Source organism: Zootoca vivipara, chromosome 6 (genome assembly GCF_963506605.1).
Source record: "Zootoca vivipara chromosome 6, rZooViv1.1, whole genome shotgun sequence".
Classification (NCBI taxonomy): Eukaryota; Metazoa; Chordata; class Lepidosauria; order Squamata; family Lacertidae; genus Zootoca; species Zootoca vivipara.
In genome coordinates, this window is record NC_083281.1 from 94349107 (window position 1) to 94370112 (window position 21006).

Consider the following 21006-nt stretch of genomic DNA (forward strand, 5'->3'; position numbering starts at 1 on the left):
AGGGGGCTACTGGTTTGTTTTGTTCTTGTTTTTATTGTGTGTTTTGTGTTTTTATTGTGTCTTTTTATCCTGTGAACTGCTACGCTACAAGATCTACGGATGAAGGGCAGAATGAATGAATGAATGAATGAATGAATGAATAAGTGGTTATGATAATGGTAGTTAATTAACACATAGGAAGCTGTGGGAGCTCACGGCTGCTGAGAAATGGTGCCCTTTGGCAGGGGCAGCCCAACTGTTAGGCAGAGTGAGGCAGCTGCCTCAAGTGGCAGAGGCTGGAGAGTGGGCTGCAGCTGTGATGAGGTGCAGAAGAGCAGAGCTAGGCAGCCCACCTGGTAGAACTGAGCTAGTCTGCTGCTGTCTCCCATCACAAGTGTTGAAGTTAGATTCATCAACAAGTCATGCTGGGCTCTTTACACACCATACATTTAAAGCACGTTTAAACCACTTCCCCTCCGAAGAATCCTGGAAACAGTAGTTTTAATGTTAAGAGTGCTAGGAATTGCAGCTATTTGAGGGGTATGGAAGGGGGAGAATGTAATTTAAAGTCAAATATCCATCAAATTTGCACTTTCCAAAACAATGTGAGACCCAACACACAGCCTTCCTTCATATTAGTAAAAAAAAAACCTGTGCACAAAATGGGCGTAGGCAGGGGGGGCAGGAGGGGGCAGCTGCCCCCCCTAGAAGCAAAAAAATTAGTGTATTTTACAGACCATAACCAGCACTTTTCCCCTCCAAAAACTGAAGTGGAAAAGGCTTTGCTTTAGCAAGAGCAGCTAAGTCTCCGCTTGCTGGGGGGGGGGGGCACAGCAGTAACAAAAACACATCAAATAAATAAAGCAAAGTGGCTACCAGTAGTTAAGCAGTTAAGACAATGGAGCATATATCCCCAGGCAAGATTTGATAGCTGACCATTTCACCCTATTGTTCTTAAGTGGGACTTGTTAATGAGCATTCAGGAGCATTAAGAGTTCTATTGGCGATTTAATGAGGGTGCAGACTCAGAGGATTCAATTTGACTAAGGTGGCTCTGCAAGGCTAAAAGGAAGTGAATAAGAAAGGGGGGGGCTGTAGCTTTGACAGAAACAGTGATGTTTATAAAAAGCATTGGTGTTCCAGTCTGCCCCTCCTCCTGCATCTGTATACTGTAAATCAGGGGTGGCCACCTCCCAAGAGACTCTGATCTACTCAGAGTTTAAAACTGGGGGTGATCTACCCCCTTTTGGGGGGTTCAGGTCAAAGCTGTTGAGTTTTTTTAAAGGAAGGGAAGCCCTGTTTTTTGGGGGTTTAGGTCAAACTTGTTGAGCTTCTTTTAGGAGGGAGGGAGGCCCATTTTTGTTTAGGGCTTCAGGTCATAGTTCAATTTTTTTGAGGGAGGAGGAAAATTTTGGGTGAGCTTTTTTTAGGGGTGCCAGTGACCTACCAGTGATCTACCACAGACATCCAGTGATCTACTGGTAGATCACAATCTACCTGTTGGACGTGCCTGCTGTAAATCAAGCAGAGAGAAAGCTGCTTACAAGGCTCCTGTACATGCAGAGTTCCAGCATCACAGCGTCACCCAGAGGCACCCACAAATATGAGTTATCCCTCTCTCTATTTCTTCCTTCCTTCCCTCCCTCTTCCATCCTTAATAAAATATGGGGGGGCCAGATAAGCCCCACATAGAAAGTCCATCAACATGGGGGGATGACTCTTTCAAATACGGTATTTACCAGTAATTGGGGGGGGGGAGAGGCACCTAGGCCTCTAGGAGTTGGCTGCTATGCCTAGGAGTAGGACAATTCAAGAAAGCAGAACGATGCATATGGTATGGTAATATATCAATAGAATCATAGAATTGTAGTCGGAAGGGACCACAAGGGTCATCTAGTCCAACCCCCTGCAATGCAGGATTTTTTTCCTAAGGTGGGGCTTGAACCATGGTTGAAATATTATGCTGATATGCAGCAACGCCTCGGAGCCGTCGTGGCTGCGGCCGTGTCTTGCCTCGCCCTCGCCCGCCCTGCCACCCCCTCTCGCCTGCCCGACCCTCCCGTCCTCTCCAGCCAAGCAGGGTAGCCGCCAACGCTACCAGCCCCAGAAGCACAAGGTGGCCGCTGCTGCCACCGCCACGATGTCATCAGGCCCGTTGGCCCTTTAGCCCCGCCCACTTTGTGGCCCCTCCCCTTCTGTGCCTTGGCCCCGCCCCTGAACGACCATGGCTTGCCCCCCCTAGTTTTGATCCTGGCTACGCCCCTGTGCACAAAAATGTATTTATTGGGACAAATTCAAACCAAAATGCTGAATAATGTGCATGAGGTGTTTGTTGTTGTTGTTAAGTGCAAATTGCTGCAGAAATTTGGAGAACTGGATGAAAGAATTAGAAACAGAGAGAATCGAAACCGATTCTTCCCTAGAAGGAAGAAATGACCGGATTCTTCTCTTGAGGGGGAAGATGTACTTTAAATGTATCGTGAGAACACAGCTTTGTCCACAAGCACAAAATGGTCTTGAGCCACCCAGGGCTAAGGCTTCCTCTACTCCAAGACTGGAACACTGGAACACTGTGCTGGGATCTGGCTGGCTTTGGAATCAATGTTTGTCTAGGAATCCGGTGAGTGCCATGGGCAAGCAGCTCTCTCACCCCTAGTCCCTCCATCAGCAAAATAGGGGTGGCTGCTATATCCTATGCATACAACACAAGCCAAAGCACACCACTCCCTTTCTCAGGCTGCTTACAATCTGCTGAGGACCAGTTTCTGTTGGAGATGAAGGGGGCCATTGGAGTTGAGCCAAAGGGATTGTGGGATGCTCTTTAAACGCTTGAGATGAGCACTTAAGAGGTTGATCCAAAGCCTTAATGGAAAATATATGCTATGAGAATAGTGATTTGAAAAGGAAGTAAAAGAGACAGCACTGTAGAGAAGGGGTGGGGGAAGCTTTTCTGCCCAAGGGCCACATGCCCTTATGAGGAACCTTATGAGGGCCACATGCCAGAAGTGGGTGGGTCCAACTCTACCTTTGCACAGCAGGTAGATTCTACACACACTCACTGCTCCCTCTGTGTCCTCCATGCAGCCATGTGAAGAAGTGTGTGTGTGTGTGTGTGTGTGTGTGTGTGTGTGTGTGTGTGTGTAAGGGTGCCTGGGAAGAATCCCAAGGGCCAGACAGAGGGCTAGAATAGTGCTGCACAGGATTCTAGGGGAGTACTGGAGGCAGCAAAGGAGAGAATCCCCTTTCCTGTTTAAGGGAGCTGGTGACTTTAGCTGGCTGAGGGGTTTGGAGGTGTTAACAGCCATGAGCCATCGAGGGCCAAGGAGAGGGAGCAGTGGTCTGCTTAAGCAGGAGCGTGTTGGAGGGTGAATAATGCATTTCCACAAAAGAGCACTATCCAAACTATTAAGTATAATTGCCCATTCATCAGAAGTGACAAAAGGAGCAGACTTCAAGCAGCTCTTTCTGAAGAAAGGATGAAAAATGTTTTCTTCTGGACTGCCTTTTTTAAAACTGGCAATGTCTTTTAGTTTCCTTTTCAAAACTATTTTCTTTTTTTAAAACACACATGCTTAACTGCCTTGACTGTACAATAGACATTGCCAGCCAGGCGCTCTCCATATGTTGTTGGACTCCAGCTCCCATCAGCTCCAGTCAGCCCAGCCATGACGACACTGGTACTGATGGGAGGACAGCCGTCCTGGCTGGACCTGATGGCATTTCGGAGTCTAAAACATCTGGAGGGCACCTGGCTGACAAAGCCTGGCATAAGGTCCTTTTACAAACCTCCCCCCCCCTTTAAAATAATAATCTCCAGATATAAAAATACCACTTGAAAAAGCTCCACCAGATTATAACAAACTAAACTGAAACATTTGGCAGATTATAGCTTTCAGCGGATTTAATCCTGCTGGAGAAAACTGCTGTTGTATTCAAATGCCCTGCCAGAAGGTAGCTAAAATTGTCTGCACTTAGCTAGTTTAAGAGAAAACAAAATGTTGTCAGATCTAGTGAGATTTAGTATTCTAGAAAATTTCAGGCTGGGAAACAGACCATTGTTTTTCAGGGCATGTTCACATGACCACTTACTCTGCACTTTCCACTGCTAGGTTTTGAAACCACATTTGCGTGATGTTAGCCACAATCCATATTGATGCTGTAGTTTCTTCACAAATACTGCTGTTTGATGCCTTTTTTCTCAAATCAGCTTCAGTCCAACTAGAAAACTTAAGCTGCAATTTGCTTCTTACAAATGGTGTGTACATTTGAGAAAGCCATTATGCGCCCGCAGCTGAGTATACATGTGCATAGGACAGTTTCATTAATTCCTCAGGGGGCGGGAGGTTGCAGGGGCAGGGAAACCAAAAGGTCGTGTGTGTCGGGAAGACATCCCCACCCACCCACCCCTCTTGTGTAGAAATGCAGCAGAGAAAAAGACCTCCGTGTGTTTGAAGCCACTAATGTGAACATACTATAGGAGTGAGGAGGCATGGGCACATGCTCAGGCATGTTACATAGGTTTTGAACACTTAAAAAACTCAGCAAGACTTATTGTCCTGTGTCAAAGCAGGGTGTGACTGCACACATCAGTAATGATCCTGCATCTAAACTACTTTAGGAATGCTTATGAAATTATCCCTGTTGAAAGTTACCTCCAGATTTTTTTGAATTTCTCATTGCCTGGCTTTATTTGCAGGAAGGCACTGGGGTGCTGGAAACTCACGAGTGACTTCTGGATTTTGTACGGCAGCTTCACCCATCTGGTGCCCTCCACATGTTTTGGACAAAAGGATCTGCACCTCTGGCTTGTTACTGTTAGGTGAAATAGAAATTTCAATACAATATGGGTTTTCCTGTTCTTCAGATTAATCAGTGGAGGTTATATTTTTTTATATGAGATCGAGAAAATAGACTGCGATTATATTCCACCCCATGTGACAAGTTTTGACCTTGACAGGACTGAACTATGTCAACAAAAAAGTACCCGCCTGAGTTTCAGCGGACTGTTTTGACCTTAATGTGGGAAGCAAGAATAGAACTATGTCAAGAGGAGACACAACGGCAAGTGTTACAGCAACAATTCCAGATGATGATGGCAGAATATGATTTCTTAGAAGATGAAGCTTTTGAAACTGAAGAAGCCGAATGTGAGAATGACAATGATGAGGACTGTGATGACTTAACACAAAATGAAGCCCATCACGAAAAAAATGATGATTTTACTCTACAAAAAGTTGGATGGAGTGCCTCCCCTTCGAGGGGGGCACGATTGGACTTACTGGAACTCCAGAATGACCACAGGGAAGAAGGAAAAATTAAGCAGAGAAGAGAAGAAGCTCAGGGGTCTGATATGGAGGCCTGGATGGCAAAAGACTGTAAACAGGGGGTGGGGTGAAGGGAAAGTGAAGTTGTGATTGTAAGGATGGGTTAATAGGACTATAACTGGACTGCTGACTATGGAACTTGCTGGATTGGTGGGGTGGAGCCAGTACTCGGGGGGGTGTAAGGTTAGTTTGGGAATAATTATAGGTTTAAAAAGTGAATTGATTCTGGAAAAAGGTGAAAATATGGAGGCCTATAGAGGGGTAAAAATTAGGCACGGGAAGAAAAAATGGGAGTTTGATTTCTCAGTGATTGGACAATAGGCGAAAATGATAATAGTTAGTTTAAAAGTGGTACAAGATATAAAGGTGTATGTTATAAAATATGAACTATGAAACTGTTGAAGATGATAAATAAGGGAGGAAAACCGGGGAAGGGGGGAGGGTGGGGAAGCCCACAAAATATGGTTTAACAATTATGAATTTAACAATTATGATGAATTTTTTTTTTGTCTTTTTTCCTTTTTGTCTTTTTTTTTCCTTCTCTTTTTTCTCTTTTTCTCTTTTTGTATTTTATTTTTTTTTTGGTATGACAATAGATGGTTGGATGGATGAACTCCTGCGTACTGCCCTGGTTCACTGGAGCTCCCTGGTGGCGGGGGGGGGGGGGCTTCGGGGGCAGGGGAGGGGGAGGAGGACAGAAACCCAATCATAAAATGGACCACTTCTGACTGTTCACCTGCGTGGGATACTTCTGTGGCAGGGGAGGACCCATGGAGGGGGGTGGGAAGAAGGTGGAAAAGGTGTATATGTATGTACCAGCTTTTGTAATTTGTAAAATCAATAAAAATTATGTTTTAAAAAAAATAAAAAAATAAAAATATATTTTTTATATGAGAAATTTGTTCATGGCTACTTGTTATGCCTTCATCCTGGTATGATATATATTTTTAACAAAAATCTCAAGGCTATGTCTAATTTTTTTCAAGAGAGAACAATGGCAAGCTTCTCCTCTCTTGCCTGATAATGATGCAATAGTAGGAGAAGTTGAGCCTGACAAACTTCTCTCTGGATTGAATCTGCCAAACTTACTTGTGAACAGAGTAAGAAACTCTGAGTGCTTAAGCAGCTGAACTATCACCACAGGATGACTGAAACCAGAGGACACTCTCCACATCTTGAGGGAGAAAGACCACAGCTCCCTGAAACCCCCAAGTTCAGTCCCTATTGTAGGGCAGGGAAAGGCCTCTGTCCCAAACCCTGGGGAGCTGCTGCCAGTCAGTGTAGGGAATACTAAGCTAGATGAGCCACTGGTCTGACTCAGTACTCTTACATTCTTGGGTTTCCCGAGTCACCCCCTGCTCTTCACCAAAGACACACATGCAACAGAAAGTTTTGATAGCCACATCTTTTCAGAGTGTCTTATTTATTAATAGGCCAACGTTTCCAAACTGATTGGGGCCATTATTATACACAAGACGAGCTGGATTGCTGTCCCCAAAGGGCTCCGATGGCAGGAGCTTCATGTGTATGTAGGAGTGGGCCATTTTCTTTCTGCGTGGCACATGCAGAGGCATGCACATCCAAAGGACAGAATAACAGGTCTATTTTTAGCAACACTCCTACATGCATAGCACCAGGGGAAAGCAGTGCCTGAATTGCTTCTTGCTGGTGTGGCATGCAGAGAGATTTTTGCTAAAAATAAGCACCGCGTTACCCCTTTTGTGCATACATGGAATGCAGCGTCACAGAGGGAGAACATGGGGGGGAGGAACACAGCTCAGTGGCTGCTGGTTGAGCACCTGCCTTGCATGTAGAAGGTTTCAGGTTCAGACCCTGGAAGCTGCTGTGTATTCTAGGCTAGGTTGGGGAATAAATTGTTTTGTTTCTCTCCCTCTCTCTCTCTCTCTCTCTCTCTCTCTCTCTCTCTCTCTCTCTCTCTCTCTCTCTTAATGCTGCCTATCTGTTTTCTGCGTCACCCCACATTTCTCCATTTCTTATATAAATAAGGGGAGGAGATGGATACTTTTGACAATGTGGACCTGCACATCCATAGTTCTTGCCGGTTGCTAGGTGGGGGATTCCTCCTACCCTAGAAGTAGAGAAGGAAACCGATTCAGGATGAATTCAAAGCTGAATCTAATATGCAAACTGAAACACAGCTGTGCCTCAAAATTCTCACGTATTTGAAATTTTGTGATGCAGTTCTCCAAGAAAGAGTGCTTACAAAAAAACATATACAGTGGTGCCTCGCTTAACGAATGCCCTGCTTAATGAAATTTCCGCTTAATGAAAGGATTTTTCGAGCGGAGGTTGCCTCGCTAGACGAATTCATTTTATGAAAAATTCGTCTAGCGAATCGTGGTTTCCCATAGGAATGCATTGAAATTCAATTAATGCGTTCCTATGGGGGAAAAAAAAATCCAAAAAAAAAAATCAATGCATTCCTATGGGATTCGCTAGATGAATTTTTCGTTATAAGAAAAGACCCGTGGAATGAATTAAATTCGTCTAGCGAGGCACCACTGTATTAGGGGAAATAGCACACTGCATATAATATTATGTTTATCAGGGAACATGCTGATGAATTATTTTTTGGGTTTTTTTTTTAAAGCAGACGTGCTGCAGAAATGTGGAGAACTGAATTTAAGATTTGAAAAACGAGAAAGTGTGAGAACTGAAATCGACAGAACCTGCCATCCCTACTCAGTCTCATCTATGTTATTATTAAAAAGTAACCTGCCAAGTGGTGAAACAGGCAACAGAGTTTTGAATGCCTCTCACTTTGGAAAGGTTCCAGTTGCCATGTAGGGCTCATACCAGGTTGCAACAGAAAGAGGAAGGCTTAAGAGGACATCAGCCGCCTTGCCATCATTTACTCACTCTCTTTGAGTGAGGAGGATCAGCAAGGGATACTTGGAAAGAAAGCAAATTTGTGATGAGATGAGTAACAGCGATGGGATAAAAAGTTTTCAGTCCAAGAGAAGTCACTTCCATGAAGAGCTCAGTATCAACCCCACACAGCACGGAGGGCCACCCTTGGAAGGATCCAGCCATTTTCCCATGGTGATTCCTGCAAGTGAAAAACATGAGTACGGTTTGGGTGAGGGGCTCTATAGACAGACAGGCCAAATTGATTTTAGCAGAGTTCTGAAAGGCATCAGGAATCTCAGTCTGAAACTCCATCTGGATTATTTGAGCATGCTTGACATGACTGCTGCCATTTAAGAAGTTAAGGTGGAGAGAAGAACAGCTGGTCCTAAAGGTTCTGTGTGCTTCTCTCTGTTCCCTAGACAGCAAAATGCCCCTCACCCTCACTTTCATCTATTGTACTTTAACAGGAGAGAGAAAAACTAGTTCATTATAGGGTTGGGGGGATTGTTATAGGATTGGATATCACTGGATCCCTTACAGGCCTGTGAGGTTTAGAATCCAGTAGAAAAAACTGCTTACTGGTCAAACCAGTTCCTATGTAAAGTTAATGGCCTTAGCCACTCAGCTAAGTACTGTCACCAGCAGTGTAGTGGAAGCCTTGCTGCCATAGAGATAAATAGGTGGGCTTTTCCCACCTCACCTGGTTGGAACAATAGGACAAGTGGGGCTGTGTCTGTGTGTTTTGGCTGAACTGAAAGGAGACACAGGGTGACTTGACTCGAGAGGGCTGGATGTGCAGGGTGTGTGTGCAGAGGGTGGCTCCAATATCAGTTGCCTTTCTCTAAAACCAGGGCTTGTCTTTGTGGAAGAAGGAAAAGTCCTAGCTAGATTTTTGGGGAGGTCACAAAAAAGGCAGGGGAGGGGGGTATATTTTGCCAGTAAGTTTGTAATGGGGAAGCAAAATCTGTTGGGGTGTTAATGCTGTGAGCCCCTCCATCCTATGCTCATGTTGTGTATGTGTGTAAATAAAACAATATATCCTAAATACATCATTCCAAGGAAACCAAACCTCAGGAACACCTGGTGGAGTCTCTTGCCATTCAGAGATTCAGTGAGCACAATATTTTAGTTTTATCTACAGGAATCTGAGGCACTTCCAAATGCCTAGAGAGCAGCAAGGAAAGTATTTAAGCAGTAATTATTACCTTGGTGCCATTTTTGTAATGTTAAGAGCTTAGCCTGGGAAACCTGAATGTTGTCAAATAGCATTTGGTGGCTCTGAGATTCTCACACTAGCAAAGGGGCCCAGAAGTTGTGTTCTCTGAGCTATTGTGGCAACTTTGCACTTGATGATCCTGTGGCAGAAAGAGGGATGGACGTGTGCATGAGCAGCCCAGGGTCACAGATCCCCAGAGAAAGCACATCTCTCTCACCTGGATATCCGAACACATGGAGCTGCTTACAGTCGCAGAGACGTGACTCGTGGGATATGGAAGGGGTAAGTTTCTTCTGATCCAGTAGAGCTAGACACAACGTGGGAAAAAAACCACAAATGAGAGGAGCTACTGTTACTTTTTCTTACAAGGCCTGTTGTGAAACCAGGGTGATGCTATGCACAAATAAATGCCAACCCCTTGAGGAAATGAGACAAAAGGTAAAGCAGAAGGACATTGACCCAGGTACAGAACCATAACACTATTGGAGAGGTGCAATTCTGCATTCTACGATGAAGCTAAAGGAAGGGAAATTACATTCGTTGGAAGAATATACTTGATGTTCTTATTGTGCTCTAGTCTTCCTTCTTCCTTTCTTCATAGCATCCATGTTGTGCTGTATATATATTGCAATATTTGATTTATTTAATTTTGTGGATTGGTGCCCGGAAAAAGGCTTTAAAAATCTACCGGTATTAATACATTTCAATCAAAACTAGGTAAAAATAACAATTGTAAGGCAAGCCTACAATACGCACTCACCCTATCAGCTATCTATGAGTATGGGACTTACTTAGCACAAGAATTGTCCCCATCGAGACCAGCATCCAGCTTCTAATATGTCAGCTGGCAAAATATAATTATTTTGAATTCCAGAATCTGCTATGCAAACTTCCCCTGCCAAATCAAGTGATATAAAGGAAGTCAAGTTCCCACTTCCTCAACATTTTTATATTTATTAACAGCTGGCTGGCTAAAAGAGTTATAACCCTGTGTCAGGGCTGGCGTAAGTCGCAGGTCAGCAAAAACGGAAGCAAATCTCAGGCGCCAGCGAAGTTAACGCTTTATTCAAGGAAATGAAATTAAACCCTGCTGCCTAGTGGCCTCAGCAACCCTTCCCAGTTGCTGGGACTGAAGGTCTCCCAGATGTTTCCCAAGCCGTCTCAGGCTGCACCTGCACACCTCTGGCTTCTGTTCTGCTCTCCTCATCATTCTGCACATTCTTGGAGACCAGTAGGGAGGGGAGATTGTGGCAGGAGGAGAGAGAGACTCCCTGGCTTCTTCAACAGCCTCTTTACAGCGCAGAGTCTGAACTGCTTCCTGTCATTGGCTCTTCCTGCTCACTAAACCTGTTGCCTCTTCAGCTTCCAGGCCTCCTCCCACCAATCTTTTTCTTCTGACTTCTCCTCAATGTCCCACCACTAATCCCCTGGCTCTGAGCCTTCCTCCCCTGGGGTTTCCCTTGGGGGTTCTCTGGCTGGTGCCTCCCCCCACTTCCCTCATCCAGCCAATCCCTTGACAGTAAGTGTTTGTGGAGGCAGGGGTCAGTTCGTGAAACCAATTCTCTTGCAACCATATTATATCAAATTGCTGGAGCATACAAATAAAACCCTTAGCTTTATTACCCCAGCCTGCCAGGTTCCAGGAAAGAAGGTTAAGACCATTCTGGATGTTTTCTAGCCAATTATGGTATCTTAAATGAGAGCTAAAGGTATCATAATTTGGTTTTCTATAATTTCCCCTAGAAACTGAAGTCTTTCCTTTGGTCAGGATGAGCTTCCAAAAAAACAACAACCATTCCTTATCAGCTAAATGCTAAATGCTGTGCCAAAACAACTGCTATCCCAGTGCCTGTCCTCCATTTTTTTTTTAAAAAAAAGGCTTTTAAGCACACATAAAAGTGAAAGCAAAATTAAAAGAGATTAACACAGATCTGTTCCATGCCTGCATGTTGCAATTAACATTAACAGCTGACCCAATTGACTTTAAAACTTTTTAAAATAAAAACAAATTAAAACAGATCACAGAGCTCAAGAACAAGCAGCCTTACTCGTTACCATCTTTACCTGGAATAAAATAAATAAAATAAAGCTCCTGAAGAAGATACGCTTCTACCTGAGCTCTATAAGGAATGCATAGATTGGTGGGTGCCTATGCTGGCTGGCTTATTTACCACCATAAACAGCATGGGCCAAATGTCCTCTGGGTGGAAAATGAATATCCTTTCCCCAATTTATAAGAAAGGGGATTGGAATGATTCTCAAAACTATCAGCCAATTAGCTGTTAAGACATCTCCTCAAAGTTATATATGTGGTATCTCCTCCTTCAAAAATTATTGGACTGGTTGCAAAGTAGCAACATCATTCATGAAGAACAAGCGGGGTTCAGAGGAGGACACAGTGTAATTGATCAATATTTTACCCTGAACCATATTATAAGAAAATATACTAAAAAGAACATGGGCCAGCCAGATGTCATCCGGAAGCCCACAGGCAGGGCTAGAAGACAATACCTCCCCACCGCTTTTCCTCCTCAGGATACGGCTTCTGAACATAGAGGTTCAACTTCACTATCAGGGCTGGGAAAAAGTGCTTTGATGTACATTGCTGGGGGGGGGGGATAAGAACTTAAGAAGAGCCTGTTTATTAAGCAAATCGCTCCATCAGGGCAAACACTGTTGCTTGCCTGATGGCATGACCTGCCCTTTCCCACCCCCATGCACTGTTCCAGGGGTTCTCCTAGCCATCCCTCAGAGTACACCTGGGGGGCACACAGGGGGGCAGGAAGGGGAAAGACTCAATGGGCTAGCAGAAGTCCTTGCATGGGCTTCTACTGGCAAGACTACTTGGTTGAATCTGGTCCAGAGTGATGCCAATGAGAAGCCCAAAAGAAAGATCTGGGTGCAATGGCAACTCCCCCCGCCCACTTGTGAGGCTCTCCTAGTGGAGGTTGCCTTTTCTATGTGTATTAAAGAGAAACACAGCTACTGGTGTCCATGTGTGCCCTTTGCTGTGGGCAATGGCCTGTGTGTGCTTTGTCCTCAGGCATTTGTATTCAAGGATCAATCCCTATATACGGAATGTCCTCCCCTTATGGCACTAGAGAAGGTACAAGTGTCCACCTGAGCCTGGCTTGGGTTCAACTCCAAAGCATTCAGAAGGCTCAAGTGCAAACTGTGCACAACCCTTTTGACCCTCCAAATCCCATTCCTGAGTGTTCAGTTCATTCCCATGCAAGCTAATGGAGCTCCTTTGCTCCTGGGGTGGAACACCCCCATGTTACAGAGGGAAATCAGGAGGCAGGAGGAAGAGGTCAGACTCCCACTGAGGATCAGCGAGGGGTCCCCACCACAGCACAATACAAATTTATGAAGCTGTTTCACCTCATTAGCTTGTTTTGGGGAAGGTAGGACGTTTATTATGGCCAACTCAGAATTTCTCCCAAATTGCAAACCTCAATACAATAGATTATGAAGGGCAACTGCCGTGCTCTGGTCCATGGGGTCACGAAGAGTCGGACACGACTAAACAACAACAACATGAAGGGCAACAACAGGTTATAACATATCTGAGGAGAAAAGTGACATTTCAAATTTGCCACCTGCTCTCCTCAAGAAAATAAATACACTCACGAGGGTCTCCAAAGACTAGCCTGGAAACAGCCTCATGAGAAGATAATTTATACTGCATTGACTTGCATGACGGTCCCCACCTAAGACTTAGTGGTGTTACAGGGGCAACACTGACCTTTAAAAGGGACGGTAGAACACCTGTCATGTAAAAGGTCTGAAGGCTAATAAAATAGGTATGGATTAAAAAGGTTAAATAAGGTCATGGGGTATATGGCAACAAGCTGACATATGTGGCTCTTATAAATCAATGAATTTTATTCTCTGTTTAACAGAATGGGAGGAAACACTGTGGGTGACCTTAAGGCCTCCGCACCTGATGGGTCATTTACAAGGTGCTGGATTGTAGTCCCTGCTCCCAATGTCACCCCTGCAGGAACCCCCTGTCCCCATCCCCGCTCCCATCACAGCATCTAACTGAGCTACAGCTGTGCCAAATAATATGGTTTTATGGCTGCTCTTTCTGTGCTTTTATCTTTTCTTCTCCATGCTGTTTCATTGTTGGCGGTCACCCAGGGGGTTGTACAGCAAAGGCTGGTGTATAAATTATCTAATAAGCAGATGAATTGAATCGAATGTGAAGGCTGCCCCCAAGGCCCACCCTGCATCTGTGCCCAACACTTACACTAATCGGTGCCTGATGGGACGAAAATGCTTGGTGGTCTTGATGGCAAAGAAGATGCTGGGGAGGAGGAAGAAGGCACAGCAGCCCAGGCTGAACCAGAAGGCATTCTGGGGGAGGAAACACAGAGAGACAAACTCTGGTGATGGGCTCCATCCTCTGGGAAGACATGGGGGGCATCATGGCTGGCAAAATACCTCTTACTATGGAGGGCAGGGATGGGAACCTTTCCCAACCCAGGGGCCTCATTCCCTCCTGGGCAAGCTTCTGGGAACACTTGCCAGAGCCAAAAGCGGGCAGATTGCCAAATGCAAAGTTTACTTTCATACAATATTTCGTTCTTCCATAAAATTCATATACGCTTTGGATGTCAAGAGAAACCTCAAAGTGGTTTACAAAACAAATAAAAAAGCGTTCAAAAATAATCAATGTCAATGATAAGCTAAAATCAGATTAAAACACACTACTTCTGCTGCCAGAGTGTCTGGATAGGTGTGCCTAAAGAAAAAAGGGCTCTGCCACACTGAAAGATCGATTTCTTACAAGTGTGTAATAAGTATCATGTGGAACCTGAAATGGTGCCAGTTCCACAGACTGAAGCAGGTGCATGTGGGGGAAAGGCAATCTCGCAGGTAAACTGCTTTCAAGAGCTTAAGGGTTTTCTATACTAGCACACTGAATCAGCAACCAGTGCAGGTCTCTGACCAGAGGTGTTAGAGATGCTGAGAGGGACTCCTTGCTGTCAGCAATCATGCTCCAACTCAGCTAATTTCTACACACACCCTTCCCTATAAAAAATGTTCAAGACCAGGCACAGTCTAACCACTGTGTGAGTTTTGTGCAAGTCACCCAAATGCTGCTCATGTACATTCCTGCTTCCCACAGGTTTGCACACTCTGCGCAGATTCAATCAAAGCAGGGATCTGCCCTGATGAAGGCTGTCCATTGCCACCTTCTTTGGAAAACAATAGCAATGGTGAGTCAGGCTAGGGCAGGCATCCCCAAACTGCGGCCCTCCAGATGTTTTGGCCTACAACTCCCATGATCCCTAGCTAACAGGACCAGTGGTCAGGGATGGTGGGAATTGTAGTCCAAAACATCTGGAGGGCTGAAGTTTGGGGATGCCTGGGCTAGGGCTTTGTCAGGAGCGTTACAGCCACTGGCGGAGGAAGAGGAATGCAGGGGGAGCGCACCACCCCCAGCAGCACGATCCCGGTAGGGTGCCATCACGGCTGCCCCCCCTGCCCGTGCTGGGCGCCACGCCCCTGCAGCCGGCATGCCCCGCCCCCAGGATGGACGCCAGCCCCGCCTGCTCTCCTCCCGCCTGGTGCCGGAGCATGAAACTCCGCCACTGGCTACAGCTCCTGCTTGGGAGTCCAGAGGATGTGGGGGTCCTAATCCTGGCATGCCTGCAGAGGGTCCTTAGCCCTGTCCTTACCTGCCCTGTCACAACCTCATAGGCCAAGTGGGGAGGCCTGGGAGGCCTGATTAGCCACACCCTGGATCTGAGGAAACACATCAAGCAAAAGGCAGAGAGGAAGAGGGCCAGAAATGTTTAGACAGCGGCTGTACATTGCTTCGGTAGAGGAACTATCTGGAGCACTTACCCAGGGATCTGCAATACGATCACACAAGATCACCCGGCCATTGTCTAGAGCAGTGGAGAAGGGTTTGCATGATGCAACATCCTCAGTTAGCTGGAACAGAAAAGGAGAACTGCTTGTTCATATCACAACTTGTTTAAGCAGTGCATGGAGCCAATGAGGCTCACCGGGTGCTTCCAGACTGTCACTATTTTGGGGCAGGATTCAGTCACATACTGACAAATTCAGCTTGCACTATTAAAGTTATTATTATTGTGCAACAAACCTGTTTACCCCCAAAAACCTGGATATTTGCACTAAGGAAAATGAAGGGGTAATGCACTGGAAAGTGAGGGATAACAATTGCTTGATGAAGCATCCTATAACTCACAAACAAATTGGAATCACTGCTTTAAAAACAGGTCACTTGGAATGGAAGTGACCAGACAGAATACAGGTGAGTAGGTTTCTTACACTCTTTTTTCACCAAAACTCAGAAACTGCTTACCAGGTGAAGCAGATCCACTAACACCAGCAGGTGGGTCCTTATCAGGAGGAAAAGGGGAACAGGTGAGGCAGTAGGGTGGTTGCAGTGGTGCAAACACATGGCATAACCAATCTGGTGCTCCTGCTGGTGTGTTAGCACTGTGCTAATCTCCCTTACCCCTTAACCTTAACCTTACCCCTATCCCTACTGGTAAGCAGCCCAACTACAAGTGAAGATCGGAAAATTAGAATATCGTCAAAACGTGCATTTATTTAAATAAGGCAACTTATTATTATTATTATTATTAATTTTTTTACAAATGCTTTTTTTTGGAAATTCCACAGTAATAAAACAAATAGTTATGATAATACAAAAATAAACAAAAATACACATCGCTATTACATTTCATTAATTACATTCCATTTATAATTGACCCACCTAACGACAAATAATTACAATTACAACAAATAAAGGCTTGACATATCTTGCTTTGCATGTAATGCATTTATCTCATATACTGGTTTCACCTTTAAAGTTGCATTACTGAAATAAATGCACCTTTCCATGATTTTCTAATTTTCCAAGTTTCACCTGTACGTACTTCTGCCTAAACTACAACTTGAGACTTGGTGAATGAATTAAAAATCTCAATTAATGAACAACTGGCATTTGCAAGCCTCTTTCCTGAATTATGCTGGCTTCATCCAGCTGACCCTTTTACTAATACACAGCTTTCCCTTCTTCTGCCCTCGTGATGAACTTCCCACAACAGACATCTTGCCCTTCTAATACACTTGATCAACACCCCGCCCCAAAGCAAGGTTTGTCCAATGGTTGCTGCCACTTTTGTTCAGCATCATCTCAATCCTGAGGCACCACTCAGGTGCAAAAGAATCTCATACTTACCACGCTCCTCAACCATTTCAGGTACTGTGAGACGTACCCCACCTCTTTTCTTACAAAGCAATCCAGCTCCTGGAGGAAAAAGGAGGTGCAGGTTGAAGGACTCCACCCAGTGCTTCCCAAGAGGGTAGTCAGAGATGCCCCCCCTGTTCCTCCACCAATTAATGCATTATCTTCCAAATGGAAGATAGCTCCTACACAAAAATTATGTTGCAAATATATGTTGTTAGCTAGGTTGCAGTTCCCAGGTGGCACTGTGGGTTAAACCACAGAGTCTAGGGCTTGCTGATCAGAAGGTCGGCGGTTCGAATCCCTGCAACAGGGTGAGCTCCCGTTGCTCGGTCCCAGCTCCTGCCCACCTAGCAGTTCGAAAGCACATCAAAATGCAAGTAGATAAATAGGGACCGCTCCGGCGGGAAGGTAAACTGTGTTTCCGTGCGCTGCTCTGGTTCGCCAGAAGCAGCTTTGTCATGCTGGCCACATGACCCGGAAGCTGTCTGCGGACAAACGCTGGCTCCCTCAACCTATAGAGCGAGATGAGTGGCGCAACCCCAGAGTCGGACACGACTGGACCTGATGGTCAGGGGCCCCTTTACCTTTACCTAGGTTGCAGTTCACATTTACTGGAAGCAGACTGCACATGTTGCCCATTTGCAAAAAAATATTTTAACACAGATCCAGCCATCAAATGATCAGCATTAGACCTAGGATCCTCTTTCAGTCATCCGTTCACTAAATGGCCTTGGACATGTCACTCAGCTGCTTCTGTTTTATACCACAGAAATCTGTGGGGCAGCTGGCATAAACCTGGCAACTCTATTGTTTCAAACAGCCTATGTGTGCTTTGAGAACACCTTTGCCGCTTCCCTCCCATTCTCCCCTTCCTATTTCTGGTCCTGGACTGAGAGCTTTTGCACCAGGGTCTATGAATATAACAGGCCTCCTCCCATCTAGTAGGGAGCCACAAATTTCAGTTGCTTTCAGTTTCTCACCTTTGCAGTCATACGTTCAATTTTTGTAGCATCAGTTTACCATTTTTTAAAAGGTCAATGTTAAAAAATCATTTTACTGTGAATTTCCCCCAAAATACATATTTTTGCAACACAGCTTTCAGTAATATAATACATTTTAATGCTATTTTCATGTACTTTACCCTAGTATATGCCTTTCTGTAGACATTACTTGGCTGGAAAACTGCATTACAAAATTTAGAAAAAATGCTGATTTTGGTTGGTGTTTTGTTTCCAAAGCCACCAGTTAGGCAGGCTCAATTTCAAGTTTCTCTCCTACTATCTAATCCGGTACTCTTTCCCACAGTGGCTAATTAAATGGCTTCACAAGCAGGATATGCTGGTGCAATTCAGAAGTGTGCAGCACCTGATGCATGATGTGTTTCCTGCTCACTTGACCTACCTTGCTGCAGAACATGCTTGGCGTCATGTGTACCTCCTAGAACAATGACATGTGGAGCAACAGCCCTCTGGCTGAAGACATACCATTTCAACAGCAAAGGAGGTCAATTGATAGCACCGCTGCTGCTCTTGCACACCAAGTGCACACCTATATTTCACCCTCTGTTACAGCCACAAAATATGCTGAATAATGGCATCACCTCTCCTTCTACTCACCTGCCTTAGGATTTTCCGAGTCTGTATGGGGAACATCTTCTCAATAAGGCCAATCTGAGACTCGGTATTGTTTATCTGAGCCTGTCAGGGAAGCAGGGAGAAGTTTAGCAATACAGGGAGTACTGACAAATGATAAGAACATCACAAAAGTTGCTGGACCAGGTCAATAGCTCACCTAGTCCGGCATCCTGTTTCCACAGTGCCCACCCATATGCCTGTGGGAAACCTGCAAAGAGGACCCAAGCACAAGAGCACTCTCTCCTCCTATGGTTTCCTGCAACTGGTATTCAGAAACATTACTTTCTGAGGCACAGCAGGAAGCTAGCACTGTAGCTAGCAGCCATTGACAGCCCTCTCCTCTGTGAATTTGCGCAAGCCTCTTTTGAATCCATCCAGGTTGGTGGCCATAACTGCTTCCTGTGGGAGCAACAGGACTGTTGCATCTCAGGCTGAAACTAGAAGTGACAAGGGGTACGGGGCGGGTGCTGAGAGTGACAGCCTCTGTCAGTTTCTTCCTCAGTTCCCTCCAATGCATCCTTTGCTAATGCGGTGCCTCCAGATGTTCTCCAAAGCATCTGAATGGTGCCAGGTTGGCAAAGGCAGGTGTGGATCATCGTGCCTGCTGGTTGCACATGTTTGTGTTTCACAGTCACAAGCCATCACCACTCACACTAATGGACTTACATACAGCAAAAAACAAGCATAATAGAAGCCCAGCACAAACGACAGTCTACACATGGGCTTCACGCTATTTTGTAGCAGGAAAGTCTTTCTGTATAGAAAATACATATTGTATTTGACATATACATGGAGGAAATGCAGAACCTTTTCTTTTATCGGAAGGAGTTTCCTATCTTTGTAATTATGGTTCAATACCCCCAATCAACCTTTCCAGTTGGTGCATAATTTTGCAAGATGCTTGTGGTGGAATTTAGATTACACTTCATTACCCTGTCACAGTCACAATCCTTGAAAGATGAAGTTACAGAATGATCTTGCTGAAATCCCTCAATGGTTAATTAAATAGAAGCAAAGGCTTCTAATGGAGAGTAAAATAAGCACTGCATGCTGCTTAGAAAGATACGCAGAATTTGAAGAGTTCCTTTCAATAGGGTTTTAATACATAAGACGGCGATTGTATGGATAATACGCACACAAAGCCCAGTTTGCTGGTTATTGAAGATACTAGAAGGAAGAAAAGAAGCAGGAAGAAAAGATACAATGACTACAAAATTTGGAAATTAGGAATCAACAAAGCAAAAAGCATAAGCAATTTATGCTAAGGATGATGGTGGGTACAAACCCCTTGGCCATTAATAAATTTACCAGAACTGCAATCTTAAACACACTTGCTAGGGAGTAATTCCCACTGCACTCAGTGCGTGTTGCTTATGAGTAAACCTGCTCCAGATTGCACAACAGGGTTGCCAGTTTTAACTAATTTAATTAGTAGATAAACTAATTAGAAATGGGATCACAGATTAGGATTCCGGTCTACCACCATCGCTGAGCGGCGAGGAAACCTCGAGCTCCGGGGTTCCTGGCGCTGTGAAGGAGGGGGGAGCCGCAAGAGTGCCACAGACCCCCAAAAGAACCCCAGATCAAGCTTTCTAGGGGCGTGGAGACTCAGCTGAGCCCCAAAACGTATCCTTTGCTCCCCGGTAAGCTCTATTAAGAGCCTCGAGAGTGAGCAGAGTTGAGACGTGGGTGCCTATGAGTGGATTCGCTACCTCCGCAGCGTGAAGCTCTGAACCGACAGCCTGTTGAGCAGTGGATTCTTCCAATTTTGAAAGAATTGAGGACTTTGGTCACTGTGAGTAAAAGAAAAGGGATTTTTAATTTGGAAAAAATGGCCACGGGAGGAGATTTAAAAATGGAAGTTGATTTTCTCCATTGAGTGAACTGAGACACAGTTATCTTGCCCGAACCCAGAAAGATTGACGAAGCTTTCAATTTCCAAAGATTAGACTTAAAACCTTCCCCCTGAGGCAGGGTAAAGGGGAGAAGGGTTGAAATTAGTAAAATCCCTGTTAAAAAAATTACTTTGGACTGGGGATAGTTCCCCTGTAAGCTGGAGTCAGGTCCCTGGAGGGATCAGCGAGCCACCATTATGACGTCATAAAAGGAAGGAATTTGTTTACCTCTTTGAGGTTGTGAACTGTCGGTATTGAAGAGAGCACAAAATATAAGGCTGTGAATAAGAAGCTTGATAAATGCTCTTTCTGAAAATGGACATAAGAGTATTAAGGTATGAAGAAGAACTGAAAATGCTAGTTTGCAACCAGTTCAGACATAATTTCTGTTTTTGAAGTTTGGAGATACGAACTGCGCCATTTCCTGTTTTGTAACCTTTGCTGTTTCCATGAAATTTGAGATGAGCAAGATGCCAGTAGACATAATAAAACCTGACTTTTCTGATTTTCACGAGGAACTCCTGAAACTGATATAGGAACTAAGAAGTGAAGTACAACAGAATACAATACAGGTTGGAAAAATAAACCAGAAGTGTGTGGAAATTGAAAAAGGATTAATTTCACCAGAGAGTTTAGAGAAGAAAGATGAACACTCATTAGTCCTGGACAATGCAATTGATTCTAAAGAAGAAGAGGAAGGGGCATGGAACACTCCCAGTGAGTGGGGGGGGGGAACAAGACCCATGCTTGACTCAAAAGGTTTTTAAAGAAGAACCAGCATGGAATAATGCCCTCCCAGTGAGAGAGGGAGAGCAGGATCCATACTGGGGTCAGAATCTAAGGGGACTAAATT

General features: G+C 44.8%; 1 protein-coding gene across 1 annotated transcript in view; it reads right to left on the reverse strand.

Moving 5' to 3' along the window:
- Positions 1 to 7194: 7194 nt before the first annotated feature.
- The window catches only part of PROM2 (prominin 2), a 66679-nt gene continuing 52867 nt past the window's right edge, over positions 7195 to 21006 (reverse strand). Inside the window, exons 19-24 of the mRNA XM_035119046.2 lie at positions 18241 to 18321; positions 16616 to 16684; positions 15247 to 15336; positions 13643 to 13749; positions 9608 to 9697; positions 7195 to 8373 (exon numbers count right to left, since the gene is read on the reverse strand). Of these exons, the coding sequence (XP_034974937.1) occupies positions 9634 to 9697; positions 13643 to 13749; positions 15247 to 15336; positions 16616 to 16684; positions 18241 to 18321 (411 nt within the window). The 3' untranslated portion in view covers positions 7195 to 8373; positions 9608 to 9633. The remainder of the gene's footprint in view (positions 8374 to 9607; positions 9698 to 13642; positions 13750 to 15246; positions 15337 to 16615; positions 16685 to 18240; positions 18322 to 21006) is intronic.